General features: G+C 66.0%; 1 protein-coding gene across 4 annotated transcripts in view; it reads right to left on the minus strand.

The window, feature by feature from the left end:
* TNK2 (tyrosine kinase non receptor 2) overlaps positions 1-15,131 on the minus strand; it is a 46,461-nt gene that overhangs the window by 16,058 nt on the left and 15,272 nt on the right. For 2 of the 4 annotated variants that reach the window (XM_059731254.1, XM_019495382.2), the window contains 8 exons: positions 6,140-6,317; positions 5,793-5,863; positions 3,640-3,855; positions 2,920-3,072; positions 2,552-2,829; positions 1,562-1,688; positions 944-1,090; positions 222-316 (listed from right to left, as the gene is read on the minus strand). In XM_059731254.1, the coding sequence (XP_059587237.1) occupies positions 222-316; positions 944-1,090; positions 1,562-1,688; positions 2,552-2,829; positions 2,920-3,072; positions 3,640-3,855; positions 5,793-5,863; positions 6,140-6,317 (1,265 nt within the window). Of the gene's footprint in view, positions 1-221; positions 317-943; positions 1,091-1,561; positions 1,689-2,551; positions 2,830-2,919; positions 3,073-3,639; positions 3,856-5,792; positions 5,864-6,139; positions 6,318-8,885; positions 10,814-15,131 lie in introns of those variants that run through there. The other 2 variants (XM_014596243.3, XM_059731255.1) reach the window with 2 other exon arrangements.

Raw genomic sequence — 15,131 nt, forward strand, 5'->3', positions numbered from 1 at the left:
CTCCCAACCCGCAGCCTGCTAGCCCAGCCCTGACCCTCGCTGTATTACTCTGCCCGTGCCCACCACGGTACAAGCAGACAGAGCAGGCCGTGCCACCTCATTGCAGACCCCTCGGGAAAGGATGCAGAAGCAAAGACCTGGGCAGTGACAGGGGCACAGGCCCAGGCACAGAGCCCGTCTGCCCAGAGGGATGGGAGAGGAGGGAGCTCCCGGTACGATACCTGCCCTCGATGACTGTGATGACGTCGTTCATCTCGATGTGCAGCTTGTCGGGTTCCTCGAAGTCCTGAAGCGCCCTCATGTCCGTGGGCTGAGCCTGGGGCAGGGCACAGGGGGCACCGTGAGGGCTGGCCATGCCCAGCACCCTGGCCCTACACCCCGGGCAGACCCAAGCTGCTGCCTGGGGGAGGGCTGCACCCAGGCCCCCTGCTAGGGTCTGGAGGTCAGGGCTGGGACCCCTGGGACTGCTCAGAGCCCCAGGAGAGCTCCAGGGACCCACTCTGCAGTCGGCGGGCATGGGACGAGTTCCAGCCACGTTAACCCCTGCATGCCCTTGCTCTAGCAAGCACCATGCCCCCACCTCCCCCACCAGACAGAGTTCCTGGGGGCATAAGATGATGCCCAAGGACACAGAGACAGGAAGAGAGAGGATTGCTCCCCTCCTCCCCTAACCATTACCTCCCGCTGCCCTCCCAGGGGCAGGCAGAGAACACAGGAGTCCTGTGGTTCCAGCCACCAGCCCACACTGCCCTCCTAGGGCCAGCAAACACTGTGTTGGATGGAGAAGGGGTTGCATCCCCAGAAGCTAGTATCCCTATCATCCCCTGGCACCAGGTCACGTTGGACTGGAGAAATGCCAGGTCCTTTCGGGAGCTGGGAAGCGCGAGGGCACAGGTGCAGCTGTCCAGGGACCAGCCACGCCATGGCCACCCCTGCCACCTACCTCCACCAGGAAGTCACGCAGGGCCAGGAAGGTGGGTCGGTCCTCAGGCTTGTGGGCCCAGCACTGCAGCATGACGTTGTAGATGTCCTGGGGACAGTCCTCGGGCCGCGGCAGCCGCTCCCCCTCCTTGTCAATCTTGTGCAGGATCTGCAGGACAGAGAATGCCAAGGTCAGCAGAGGGGAGGGCATAGGGGTGGCGGGGGCAGGCAGGGAGGGGACTGGTCTGAGAAGGCAGGTGCTGTGAGTGGCAGAACAAGCGTCCGCAGCCCTGAGAGGCTCTGCTGAGCCCCACGGACCAGCTTCAGGGCAGGACGCAGATGCCGGAGTGCATGGCGGGGGCATCATGGCATTGCTTTGCGGCCCACAGCACCGGGGTCACGGTGCCTGGCCTGGCATGGGCAGTAGAGATGGGCCCCAGCCACCAGACTCTCAGGTCCACGGGGGCAGGGGGAACTCTCCCCACAGCCAGGGCTGGGTGCAGAACCCAGGAGTCCTGGCCGCCATCCCCCAATCTGTCCTGTTCTCCAAGCACTGGCAGCCCAGGACGGGCACCGTGTCTGCGCCCGGAGCCAGGGCCCCGGCTGAGTGGAGCCCGGGCACCATGGCCCTGCTGCCCACCTGGCTGCCGTTGAGGCCGATCCAGGGCTCCTGCCCGTAGGTGAACATCTCCCAGAGGGTCACCCCAAACATCCAGGTATCACTGGCGTGCGAGAAGGTACGTGTCTTCAGGCTCTCGGGGGCACACCTGCCCAGGAGAAGGGCACGCGGGGTTACTAAGGCTGGCAGCACCCCCCACCCCTTCAGAAGCACCCTCCAGCCCTGCTGGGCTCTGCACACCCCAACACAACAGAGCTGCTCGGGGACACTTAGGACATATTCACTGCACTTCTCAGGCCAGCACCTGCCTGTCCAAGCAGTAAGACACAGCTAAGTGCCCTGGTAGAGGCGCAGAGCTACAGCTTTCTGCAGCAGCAGCGTACAAACGCGTGTTCAGGTATTGCTGCACATGATAAAAAGGACGGGGATGTTGGTCCCAGCCCTGGCACTGCATGGACTGGCTCTGGGGTGGTATCAGGGCTGGACTGACCATCAGCAGAGACCCAGCTCACCCCGTGAATCCAGGGTAAGAGTGGCACCCTCTCTTGGGCTCAGCTCCCCATGCCATGGGGGCTGCACATCCTCACGGGTGGATGTGAGGATTCGTGTCTGGCTTGGAGGAGGCACAGCCGGCTCCAGCCTGGTCCAGAGCAGGCTGAGATCGCAGCAAGCATTTAATGTGCAATGGCTCAGGACACGTTCTGACTTGTCACAAGGCACATTGATGGATGGCTATTACTATCTTGCTCAGGGCTGCCCAAGGTATGGCCCATGGAGCCGTATCCTCTGGCCAGCAGCGCTGCCTGGGAGTTGCTGGCTGGCATGCCACTGGCAGCATGTGTTGGCCCTGTCCCACCTGTGTGCCAGGACCTTCTGCAGAAGCCCCAAGGATGGCAGGACTAGGGGGCCCAGCTCCTGTGTGCCCTGGGGCAGGACTGAGGAGATGCCCCTGCTCCACAGAGGGGGAAAATGCCAGGCCTGGACTGTGGCAGATAGCAGGGGGGTTCTCACCAGGCGAAGGGCACCTTGCGGTGCTCCTGCATAACGTAGTGGTCGTCATTCTTGGGCAGGGCCCGCATGAGTCCGAAGTCGCCAATCTTGACCAAGTCATTGGCAGCCAGGAGGATGTTGCGGGCAGCCAGGTCACGGTGGATAAAGCGCTTGGACTCCAGGTAGGCCATGCCCTTGGCGATCTGCACGGCATAGCGGCACAGCGTGGCGATGAGGAAGTGGCCCTGGTTCTTCCGCAGCCGGTCCAGCAGGGAGCCCAGCGGCGCCAGCTCCGTCACCTGGCATGGGGGTGGGGGGACTGAGTCAGGCTCCCTCAGCCCCAGATCCAGGCCCTCCATGCTCCCCCAATGCCCCGTCCCCAGCCTCACCATCTTCATGGGGTGGGAGAGCACGACGCCGTAGAGCCGGATCAGGTTGCGGTGGTCCAGGGAGTGCATGGCGTTCACCTCCCGGATGAAGTCGTCCAGCGCCTCGGGCTGGCTCAGCACGTCTGTCTTGAGGCACTTCACGGCCACGCTGAGCTGTAGCCGGGATGGGGGCGGTCAGAGGGCACGGCCCCCGATGCGGCTGCCTCTGGGGTGGAACGTGGCAACCACCCCGGAGTGGGCAGGGAGGGTTGAGAGGGAAATGGCAGCTGCTGCTGGGTGTTTCAGTGCTGGGGGGGGATGACTGCCCTCAGGGACCCCAAGACCTTCCCTCCCAGGGATGGGGGTACCGAAGAGCGAGCTGGCACCGGGGTGTGGATCCTCCCAGAGCTGGGGGGCAGTTGCAACCTCTGGAGGCCCCAAGCCAAGCTCTGGGGGAAAGGACGCAGGCTCTGGTGCAGTGCCCAAACTGCCCCCTGGTCCCAGGAGGGCTTCGAAGGCTGCGGTGCTATGGGTGGGACGTGAACCCAACCCAAGAGGAAGGTGGTTTCAAGCCCCCAAGGGCAGGTGTGGGGGGTGGACCGGCAGCTTCCCCAGGCAGATGTGCCTGCCAGCTGTGGGGGTGCACACTGGGCACCCCACAGCGGCTGCCTGGAGTCAGACAGACCGGCATGCCGAGTCCCCACACCCGGGATAGGGGCCCTGCCCCGCCGTGCCCCATACCGTCTTGCCGGAGGGCGTGGACCACTCGCCGCGCCGCACCACGCCGAAGGAGCCGTCGCCCAGCTTCTCGAGCAGCGTCAGGTCCCGCTCGCTGATGAGGCAGGTCAGGGCGGGCTGGCTGGTCCCCTCGGGGGGTGGTGGTGGCGTGGGTGGCTTCCGGAAGGTGCTTTGGGGCTGGGGGGGGAACTCCGACTCAGGGCGCTTCCCGCTGAACACCTGCATGGACAGATGGACAGGCCACCCAGGTCACCGGCAGGCCCTAGGGCTCCTTCCTCGGACTCCAACAACACCCCCCAGACCATTTTGATGGGAGGGATGCAGGTCCCAAGGGATGGGAGAGGACAGCAGAGCCCCTGTGACTCTCCATGGAGAGGCCAGGACTCCTGGGTTCAACCCGAGGATCCAAGTCACATTCCCGCTCCGTGCCTCAGTTTCCCCACCTGCAATGGGGGGGGGGGGGGGGGGGGTGGAAATGACGGCAGCCTGCAGCTTGGAGATGTCCAGCTGAAAAAGCTGTCCCAGGTGTCTGCTCCACCCCGTGCCAAGGGGACGGTCACCCGTGGTAAGGCAGCAGCGGGGTCACCCCTGTTTGGCTTCCCGCCCTGCATAGCAGGTGAAGAAGCAGCCCTGGACCCTTGCGCTGGGTCCCCGTCTCTTAGCCCTACCCCAGAGAGCTGAGCCCGTGCCCCGTGGCCTCTTCATCCACGCACAGCCCCGGGGGGCTGAGAAGGGGCGGTGGGGAGGAGAGGAGGAGGCCGGCAAGCTCTGGGGCCACGGGCTGGAAACGGGAACGTCTTGTGCCGGGTGGGGATGAGTCGCGCTCTATTAAAAGCCCGTCCTGGCCCTGGTGGCAGCTCGGCCAAGGTGACTCACAGGAGACACCCACCACGGGCTGGGGCCAATCCCGGATCCGGGCCGAGCTGGGGGCCAGCGTGCCAGGAACACGCGTGGCCTGGCTGCCAGACGTGGGGTGGGGTGCCCAGCTGCTAGCAGAGGGGGCTGCCATACAGACAAGGAGCCCCGGTCTTGTGGACTCATTCTGTGGGGGGAAAGGGTGGGTTTCCCGGGGTAATGGGGCAGGAACGGGAGCCAGGGCAAGACCTACAGGCTCTGGGAAGGGAAGGGAAGGGAAGGGCCCAGCTGGGCAGGGGTTCAGCCCGGCCCTCCAGCCCCTTCCCAGCTGCTCCGCAGGCTTCTCTGAGCCCCGCTCGGAGGCTGGCACCAGAGGGCACGCTCAGGTTCACACTCACGCTCAAGCCTGGAGCCAGCCCTGCCCCCAGCACCTAATTAGCACTTCATTAGCTCCCTGGAAACAGTCAGACTCACCTCACCGGGCAGAATGAACTGCCTGACTGACCGTCTCAAGCAGCGCTGCCCAGACAGCTGAGCACCCACCGCCCCGAATCCTCAGGGATGATCGGGCACTGCCATGGGGAGCACTGGCAGGGACCCTCCCGCCTGCCCACCCAGCCCGCACATCACCAGCAGCTGCCGTCACCCACCGGCACCATGACGAGGACCCCAAGCATCGCCCTGCGGCCCCCAGGCACTCAACCGTCTGCATCTAACCCAGTGCTGCGCCTGCTAAGTCACCCCCAGCATCCCTCGTGCCCACAAACACCTGACCACGGTTTGGGCCACCCAAGAGGCAGGAGCGACAGCAGCCGAAGTCCCGTGTGGCTGGGGGAGGACAGAGCCCCTTCGGGGCCAAGCTCCCGGGCCAGCAATGGGGTGCAGCAGGAGCTGGGACTGGCAGGGTTGGGATGGGGTGCCCAGAGCCACTGCTTTAATGGCAGCTCTTGTGGACAGCGCTGTGGAAGTGTCCCCCTGTCCCCCCAGCCAACACTTGGTGTCAGGGACGTGGCTGAGGCCCGCCTGGGGCCATGCCCCCTGGACTGGCTCCTCCTGATCCCTTTGTAAGGCACGTGGCTGGGATGAGCCAGAGCCTGGGTGGAGAGGCCGAGCACTGGGCTGGGATCCAGGATCCACGCCGTGCCCATTCTATCTCCCGCTATGGCCATGGATGAACAGGCCCCGTGCCTCAGTTTCCCCATCTCTTTCAATTCACACCCGAGCCGGGCACTCGGGTCAGGGCTGCCCTCACCCGCTTCTAGCCCTGTGCCCCCGTCCCATGGGGGCCCTGCCTGCTCTACCTTGCTCATCCACGACTTGCGCTTGCACATGGCTTTCCTCCTCTTCACGGCCTCCCACAGCCGTCGTTGGCCTGTGGAGACAAATGCCGTCACCCATGGGCCCAGGGCGAGCTGGTGCCCCGGCCCACCCCACCCCGAGGCTTTCTGCCAGGAGGGAAACGCAAGCCAGGGCAGAGGCCCTGCAGCCTGTCAAGGGAGCATTGGCCTGGCGTACCAAGCCCTGTGGGCTGCAAGCTGGAGCTTGCCCGGGCCCAGCAGCCTGGGCAAGACCCCCAACAACGTGATGGGGGACAGAAGGGAAGGAGAGAGGGCAAGGAGCGCGGGGTCAGGGCCGTGGCCATACGCACCCGGGCGCCCCATGCCGATCTTCTCCAGGTCCTCATTCTTGACATACTCGAAGTGTGAGAGGCGGGTGACGTTGAGGTCGTCCCGGATGCGAAGGAAGTACTGCTGCAGCTGCACCTCCGTCAGCAGCTCCAGGAGCCAGTCCGTGCCCTCGTCCGCCTGCATGCTGCAGCTCAGCTTCTGTGGGGGAACAGCGCGGGGTGAGCAGGGCACATAGACCCCGTACTGTTCACAGCGCCCGGAGACAGCCCACAGTGCCCACGGCAGCCAAGGAGCACTCACCCCGTGCTTCCCGTATGAGGGAAGATGATGGGCAGCAGCCCACTCGCACCCCTACAAGCCTAAGCCCTGGGGTTGGGGGTCACCAGCCCATTCAGAGACCCCCATGGCAAGCCCAGGGGGCTGGGATGGGGACAGGCTGCAGGGAGAAGGCACTTGCAGGCTGAGTGAGGCCATCGGGGAGCCCCAATTCCACTTGGCATGGACCCCCTGGTGCCGTAGCAGGGCCCTGGGCAGAGCTGTCCCATTTGCTCTTGGGGGAGATGGAGCTGGCACGTGTGATGGGCCCAGCACCCTGGGGCAAGGTGCGACACCCTAGTGCCCCCACCGCCATTCGCAGGAGGTTGTCCCTCCCCTCCATCTCCAAGGCTGGTGCTAGCTGCCACCTGGGCACCCCGTGCATCCCCTGCCCTGGTCCCCACTGGCCTCCAGCTGCATATGGGGTGCACTACAGGCTGCACTGGTCTCCATGGCTTTGCCAACGCACCACATCTCCCTGCACCATGCATGGCTCTGCTGAGCCGGGAGCTCTCTGCCTCTCTAGCCCTGCAGCATCCTGTCACCCCCCAGGCCTGTGCCCACAGGGCGCTGCCACAATCACTGGGACAATGTGACCCGCTGCTGCATCCTTCTGCGGCAAGGACCCGCATGTCTCCGGGGCCACGGGGAGCGGCACAGAGACGCAAACTGCTCTCGTTAGTGCTGGAGCATCATGCGAGCCGGACTGGCCCGGGGCTTGGAGAGCACGATGTTTCTACCCTGTGCAGTGGACAGAGAGCCATGAGGAGCCCGGGAAACACGCTGCCCCTATGGGCTTCTCCTCCAGGCGGCACTGGCAGCTTGAAGAGCCCCCAAGGGGCGCATGGGATGGAGCGGGCAGTTCCCGGCAGCCCACTGCAGCAGCCCAAGTGCCAGCCTGGGGGGCACCTGGGGCAAACCAGCAGCCACATTCCCTGCCAGGTTAGGCATGAAGCAAGGGCACCATTTCCAGCCAGCCACTGGGTGCATTGGCCCCTGACCAGCCCAGCTCCCTCCCCATGCCAGTGCCAGGGATGCCAGGAGAGGGCAGGGCATCAGGAGGGTCCCATCTCAGCTGTCGCAACCCCTCCAGCGCCACGGCTGTGGGGAGCCTGGCTCTGGGGGCGGGCGCAGCTGTGCTGGATGCAGCTGGCTGGAGCGCCGCCCGCCCTGCCGCCCACCAGCGCTTTGTGCCCCCTGGCACCACCACTGCCCGGCGTCACGGCCAAGTGCAGGAGGACCTGTTTCCCATGACCATGTTTGGTGTGGAGGCTGGGGAAAGCCGGGCTGGCTCCACTCTCCCCAGCCCGGACTCCCCTCCCCTGCCGGGCTTGCCCGCATGCACACACGTGTGTACATATGTGTGCACCTCTCTCCTTGAGGACAGGGCTGGGTGCCTGCTCCTGGGCAACTGTCTGTCCTTCCCCATGCCACGGGGGCTGCTGTCCACCAGCAGCCCTAGTGCGTGGGTCTCCATTGACCTTCCCAGGAGCGGGTCCGTGCCAGGATCTGCAGGGTTGCAAAGGCTGGCGTTGCCCACGAGGGGCTGAGCCAGGCCCAGAGGCCCCTCGCCTGGGTGAGGGCTCCGAGGGGACGGCCACGTCGCCCACGGCTCGTCCCCGACGGGTCTCACGTGCATGCCAATGTCCTGCAGCCCACACGTCCCAGTTACACATCTGCATCACCCTGGGGTCCCCCTTGCACGGTGCTCTGTGCCGCTCTTGGGAGTGATCCTCTACCACGGCACCTCTGCCAGCATGCCCCTCAGCTGCCAGCCTCCTCGGAAAGGCACCAGCTTGTACAGCACCTAGCGCAGCGGGGCCAGGGCAGCTACTGTGAATAACGGTGCACGGACGGGAGACGGACGCTGTTTGCTCTGAAGCTGGCCCTCCAGGTCCCGGCACTGTGGCTTGCTCCTAGGGACACCCCGCCTCTGTCTGCTGCACCCCATCTCTAGCTGTGTCCTGCCTGGCCATTTGCAGCCCCCCGAATACTATCCCACTGCTGTGCCTCTCTCCACAGACCCCCAGCCCGGGGGACGGGAGGGGATTCTTGGGTTACAGCCGCTCCGAGCCACAGCACGACCACTAAAATTCCCTGGGCGGCGGAGTCCGGTCTAAAAATACGGTGGGTGCGGCAGTGCCTGGGGCCCGGAGACAGGCCCCTGGTGACCCCCGCGGGGCAGGGGGCATGCTGGAGACGTGAGTCGGGAAGCCAGACATGGGGACCCCGTCCTCGCTGCAGGGCGAGGGACCCATAGGTCAGGGAGCATCCGGCAACGAAGGGGAGAGTACGGAGGGGAGCCTGGAGCAGGGGCATGGGGGGAAGGCTGCAGTGCTGTCCTCGACATGCCATGAAACCCACGCACCCCACAAGCCCAGCAGCATGCCCCCCCTGGGGAAGGAGCTCCCCCGTGGCAACGCAGGCGGAGACCGAGGCAAAGGGACTTACACGGTAGACGCGGAAGTGGGCCAGGAAGGGCAGGGAGCGGCGCAGGGCCTCGAAGCGATGCATCTCTGCTCCTGCCGGCCGGGCGCTGCCAGCTCTCTGGGCACAGGCTGAGAGTAAGTCCTGGGCGCTCTAGTCCTGGCCCCGCCGGGGTAAGTGCAGGAGGGGAAGCGGGGCAGGAGACCAGGGCCCTTGGCAAGACTCCTGCACGCATCACACGGCTGTCCCGGTTCGCAGCAGCACCGGTTCCTCCAGCGTGAGCGAGCTCCAGGCGGGGCTGGGGCTGCCCCGACCCCGTCGGCCGCCCCCGAGCCTGGCCGAGGCGCAGGATCCGCTCCCGTGGGTCAGCCCAGAGCCGGACGCCGAAGTCTCTTAGATGGACCCAGAGAGGGAGAGAGCAGGACGCTGCACCCGGGTCATTGCAGCTGGTTCCCGCCGGCAGGCACTCTGCGGCGCTCCGGCTGCCGCGCTGCCACCACGCCGCACCGGGAGGGCTGGCAGCCTGCGTGGTCGCTTCTGCCGGGGCCCTGGGGACACGGGCACAGCTCCTCCATAAAACCCAGGCCGGGGGGGGCCGTCCCCAGGATCAGGAGCTGGCGCGGGGCTGCGTGAGCGGGCGGGAGCCTGGCATCACGCCGAAGCCGGGGCCCCAGGCATCGTCCCCCTTCCCGAGCCTCCGCTTTCGCAACAGATCCCGTGGAGGCGGGGGGCGCGGGACGAAGGGTGCCCGTGGCTCGGCACCGCTGCTCCCAGCTCCGTGGCGTGGGCACTGCGTGTTTGTCGGCGGCCCCCGGCCCCCCTCCCGTGCCTGCAGGCCGCGGCGAGTTGCTCCCACCCCTCACTCCCGCGTCCGCCCGCCTGGCTGGAACAGAGACGCTATGGTATTCGCAGGGAACGCTTTTTGATCGGCAGCCAAGAGGTCAGATTTAACTGCGGGCTGGAGAGTCTGTTTCCTGTGGGCCTCTTGCTTGGGATTTCAAACAGCTCCTCAGTCTCCTCCGCTCTCCTGGCCTCTCTCACGCGCTCCTCGGCACCCCGTTCTCCACCCGGGCTCCCCACCGCCCCGCGCACACGCGCACGGAGATCGCGTTGCTGCCCTCGGTTCGTTTGCACCGGGAGGGGGAAGGGAGGGACGGGGGGCATAGCCCAGCCCGGTGACCTGGATATCCGAGCTGCAGACCGAGCGCTCCCGGGGGACGGTTCCAGTTTGCCGTGGCCGCGCCGCAAGGCCCGGCTATCTCGGCTCGAGCTCCGGGGCCTGGGAGTCGTCTGCAACCGGGCTGGGTCTGCAACCGTCCCTCTAGAAAAGCCCGAGTCTGCAATGGGCAGGTCACGGGGAATCCCTCTGTATACAAAGCATGTGGCTCCTCCAAGCCCAGACGCCCTGGGGATGGGCATGCGCGAAGCACAAGCAGTGTCCCATCAGCATGGCCGTCTCTACCTGCAAAACGTCACCCGCGTTCACGCTGCACAGCCTCGGAGCCCAGCAAGGACTGACGCGAGTCCCGTGGCCAGCCCCAGCCCCACGCGGCACTGAAAGGCCCTGGACCCCAGGGGCAGTCCCGCTACCTGCAGCGGCTGGAGGCAGGGCAGGCAGGTGGGAATGCCCATGTCCCCCGAGGCCTCAGGGAGGTCTTCTCCCCCTGCTTAACACAGGGCATGTGCCCAAAGCCCTGAGGTGGCCATGCCTGCACGCTCGCTCACGGGCAGATGTGACCTGTGGCAGCCCCGGAGCCGATTCCCCAGGACACAGGGTCAGGGAGAGCAGGACCGGCCAAGGATCCTGTTTCTCAATGCACCTGTGTCACCCCTCTTTTCCCGCAGCAGAGCTGGGGGGCTTGCTCAGAGCCAGGCATATCCCAGCAGCAAGCGGGGCAGGCTGTGGGGGCCAACAGCCCTTCCCCCTCGGTGGCTGGGGGTAAAACGCCGGCTCCAAGTGACAGAGCAATGCTGAGCTCGGGGAGCCGGGGGCAGCCTCTCTTACCAAGGCCTGGCCCCTTCCCACACCACAACTGGAGGCATCGCCAAGATCTCACGAACACGCAGGGCCCAGGGGCCCCATCTCCACCCCCGGCCAGCTGGACCGGGGCTATTCCTTGCACCGTCTGCTTCCCCACGGGCACCCCGCGGCCGCGCCAAGGGGCTCACGCGTCTCCCCAGCTCTTGGCCGCACGCCGCAGCTCCACATAGCGCTTCCTGTGCAGTGCACCTGACAGCTGGCCCGGGCTGGCGGGGACAGGGCTGCGCGCTTCCCCTGCACCCCCGCGGCTCCCTGGGGCGTCCCAAAGCACAGGGCTGTCCCCGTGCCAAGCAGGGAGAGCGGCGGAGGCCTGGCAGGAGCAGGGCTGGCTCCCGAACACTGCTTCCTTGTCTAGCACCGGGTCCCGGCGGGTCCCCGGGGAGAACAGCTGGACAAACGCGCGGCCCCGGAGCTCCATGGAGGCTGCTCGTGGCGTGAGAGAGAGGAGACCGCGGGCGGCCGGAGGCGGCCAGACCCCGGCCTGACCTGCCCTCCTCCTCCTCACAGCCCCCTTGGGACCCCTGCTTGCAAAACCAGCCGAGGCCAAGAGGCCCCTGTGCCGGGCTGCCTGGCCCGGATGTCCCTTCCCTAAATAAGGAGCCTAGCAGGGTTAAACCCCCCTTAAAACACAGGGCACCGTTGCCCTCTGGTGACCTCAATGCATGCATCTCCTGTGCCCCCCTTTTGTATGCCCTGCCATGCACAGATGCTTTCTTGCCCACCTTGGTAAGCAATGAAAGGGTTAAAGTGCCCCCTCCACCACCTGGAGCTGGACAGGGTAAGGCCCAGGCTCTCTGCAAACTCAGGCAGCCCATCACGCTCAGGTCGTGGCATCCACGTGATGGCTGGCGGAGAGCCTCCCTCCCCACCCCCCCATGGAGGCCACGCACAGCAGCTGGTTACACGTGCGTGTGCTCCAAACACAGGGGCAGTCGTGCCCCAGGTTATGGATTTCCCTTCTCCCCAGGCACCCTCCAGCCACCCACGGCCAGGCAACGGGGAGGCACGACAGCCCCCCGGCACCAAAGGTCATGTACCGAGACATCTGGGGCTGCCACGCTCAGCCAGGCGGGCAGAGAAGGGACATGGCGGTGCACAGAGCGTCCCTGCAACAGCTTGTGATGGGATTCAAGCCTGCACAGCCCCGGGCAGGATTGGGCTCCATAAGAGACAGGGCCTGTCTGTCCAGGGCAGTGGGAAAGGAAGTGGAGCGGGCGGCGGGCCAAGCGCAGGTGTGTCCTGCTTCCCCAATTAGGGGCTGCAGCTGCCGGCGTCTCATTGACATGCCGGGCACAGCCGAGGCGCGAGGAGGGGCTGGCACAGCTGCCAGGCACAGGGCGCTGCCAGACTCTGCCATGCAGGGAGCTGAGCGAGGGCAGCGCGGCACAGGGCATCCTCCATGAGAGCGCGGCAGGGCTGGAGGCTGCTTGAGGGGCTGATGCCCACACCCAAAGGGGAGAAGGTCCCCCTGCATCGCCGGGTGCCTGCATATGCAGAGGACAGCTCCCGAGCCAGCTCAGGGCGTGCCAGGAAAGACACGGAGGAGTCGCAGCAAAGCCGGGTACATCGGAGGGTGAGAGCTAGTGCAGGCCCCCGCCAGAGGCAGGATCGGCCCCGTCCAAAGCAGCCCAGGCACGTCCGTGTCCGACCCGTCCCTAGAACTGTGCGGTCAAGCCTGCCACGCAACTACGAGGCTCGTTGCCGAAGACGCCCAGAGCCACATTCCTTGCTGCAGAGGAAGGCAAAACCCCCGCAGCCCATGCGGATCTGCCCCTGGGGTAAAATGCCTTCCCAATCCCCCACCCCACCTCCACTTGGCCAGACAAGGCCACAGGGACTGCTGGAGCATGCATGTTGCATAAGCTACGTCCAGCCATGCAGCCCCTCCGTGCCTCAGTTTCCCCCTCTTGGGAGCAGGCAGTCCACCGCACTCAGCATGGGGGGGCAGGGCTGTTCTCTCCCCTCCGTGCAGCCGGGAGGTTTCTTCCCAAAGGCGCAGTGGGGACAGGGTTCGAATCTGATGAGCCCCTAGTGATGCCCTTGTGGGTGCAGGGATCAGCCTCAGTTTCCCCATTCTATCCACCTGGGCATGGGGTGCTGCGAGGGGAGCCCCATGGAAAGACTGTGGTCACCGAAAGATGGAGATGTCCCGTTGGGAAGCCCCGATCCCTGCCCCGGGGCCCTGGTGCCTGCCTGCCAGCAGAGTCCCATGCCCAGGCATCCCTTACCTCTGGCCTAGCACAGATGGGGGGGTATCGCCAGGATCTGTCTGCATGGAAACCTGCCCAACCCATGATGCTTTCTAGCATGATTCAGCCCAGTTTGGGCCATAGCTGGATGCATAAGCCAAGGGGTCTTGCAGGGCAGCCGCCTGCCCGAAGCGTGCCCTGCATATACCTGGCCCCTCAGGGACACCCTGCATGCCCCTCCACCCGTGGGGTCACTACAGGGGGGCTTGCCCATGGAGTTGGGGCGGTTTCAGTACCAGGGGTCTGCAGTGCCCCACCCCAACCCGCCACGGCCCTGCTCCCCTTGGGGTCAGGGGTCAGGCCTGAGCTTGGCCTGCTGCCCACAAGGGGACAGTGATGCCAGGCCCTGCCCCGGGGCTGTCTATGCACAGCTCTGCCAGCTCACCTTGTCACCCTCTCCATCACGCCTGGCCCCTGCCCCTCACCCCTAAGTGCCTGCCTTCCTCCAGCCTCTGACTGCCCATGCCCGGCCCTGCCAGCCCCTCCCTGCCTTGCCACTGCTGCAAACCCCTGCTATCTCAGCCCCATGTCCCCCTGCCAAGGCCACTGCTCCTCCAGCCCCCAGCCTCCTCCCAGTGAATCATGCTGCTCAGTGCCAAGCCCCGACTGCTGGGCACGGCCCGATCTCTGTGGGCGAGAGGCAGGCAGGCAGGTCTCCCAGGTCTGTGCAGCGCTTGCTGGCAGAGTCACCTGGGAGCTGCATGTCCACTTCTCAAGCCGTTCCTAGAAGGCCTAAGAGCTGGGATCTGCAGTGCTTTGCACCGCCCTGCCATGGGCTCATTCATGGCCTCAGCACAGCCACCTCCCCGTGCCGTGCCTCAGTTTCCCTGCTATAAAACAGCATGGACCATGCAGCTGAGCATGCATGTCTCGTCTTCCCGGCCCTCCCATGTGGCTGTGCTCCCAGGAGAGCGATGCTTTCCACCCCTGCAATACAGCCCAGTGCAGGCAGGCCAAGGCCTGGGGGGGCCGGGGCATCATGCCCTGCCCTGCTCTGCTCCAGGCCTACAAGAGCTGCCACTGAGGGTGACAGGCACCTTTTAGACGTGTGTACCACCGCCCACCCCACAACACCCCCAGGGCGCTGCTGCGATTAAGACGCAATGGGACGGGGGACCCCAAGCAGCCACGAACAAGCCCAGTTGGTACCCAGCACCCGCGTGGCCCCGCTGTACTGACCCTCTGGCCCGGCGCTGCCTGGACGCCCGGTGGCATCTCCTGCCGCGGAGGCCCAGAGTTCCCATTGAGCAGCCGTGGGGACCTGCGCCCGGCGCCCTCCGGGAAGGTGGCGGGGCGGGCGCTCAAGGCCTCGTCGTCCTCCTCGGCGCTGCCCAAGCGCTGGTAGTCCGACTTCTCCCCCATGGCTGCGGGGCCAGCGCCAGGGATGGAGCAGAGATGGATCCAGGCTCCGCGGTCACATGGCAGAAAGTTGCTGCAGTGCCGGAGGCAAGGACCGGTGAAGGTGACCCAGGCCCAAGGGCGCCGGCCCCCCCGGCCCGGGCGTTGTGGTCCTGCCTCAGCAGCTTGCTGTCCCTCTGGCAGCCAGATCCCTGCAGGGATGCAGGAGCATCCCTCTCCGGGGAGGCCTCCCCCTGCAACCCAGAGCGATGCCAGGCCCGGAGATCCCCCTGCCCTGGCAGGATGCAGGTGGAGAGCCGCAGAGGCTGCAGCTAGCGGCCCCGTCTCCAGGCAGGTGCAAGACCAGGCCGCAGCGTCACCGTGCCCAGCCCCTGCCTGCAAGGGGAGGAGAGATGCTGGCTAGCCAGCAGCATCCTGGGCTGGCTGGGAAAGCATCCCTGCACTGCTCATGCTCCCGGCGCCAGCTCCCCCTCCCCACGCCGGCTCCCAGGCCTCTCCGCCATCCAAACGCAGGAGGGGGAAGGGAGCCCTGGGAAGATGGCTGCGCCGACCTGGCATACGGGTGCCAGCCCTCCCTTTGCCTGGTAGTGGGTGGGGGGGGGACACGGACAGGGAGCCCTC

The sequence above is a fragment of the Alligator mississippiensis genome, chromosome 7 (assembly GCF_030867095.1).
Source record: "Alligator mississippiensis isolate rAllMis1 chromosome 7, rAllMis1, whole genome shotgun sequence".
In the NCBI taxonomy this organism is placed as follows: Eukaryota; Metazoa; Chordata; order Crocodylia; family Alligatoridae; genus Alligator; species Alligator mississippiensis.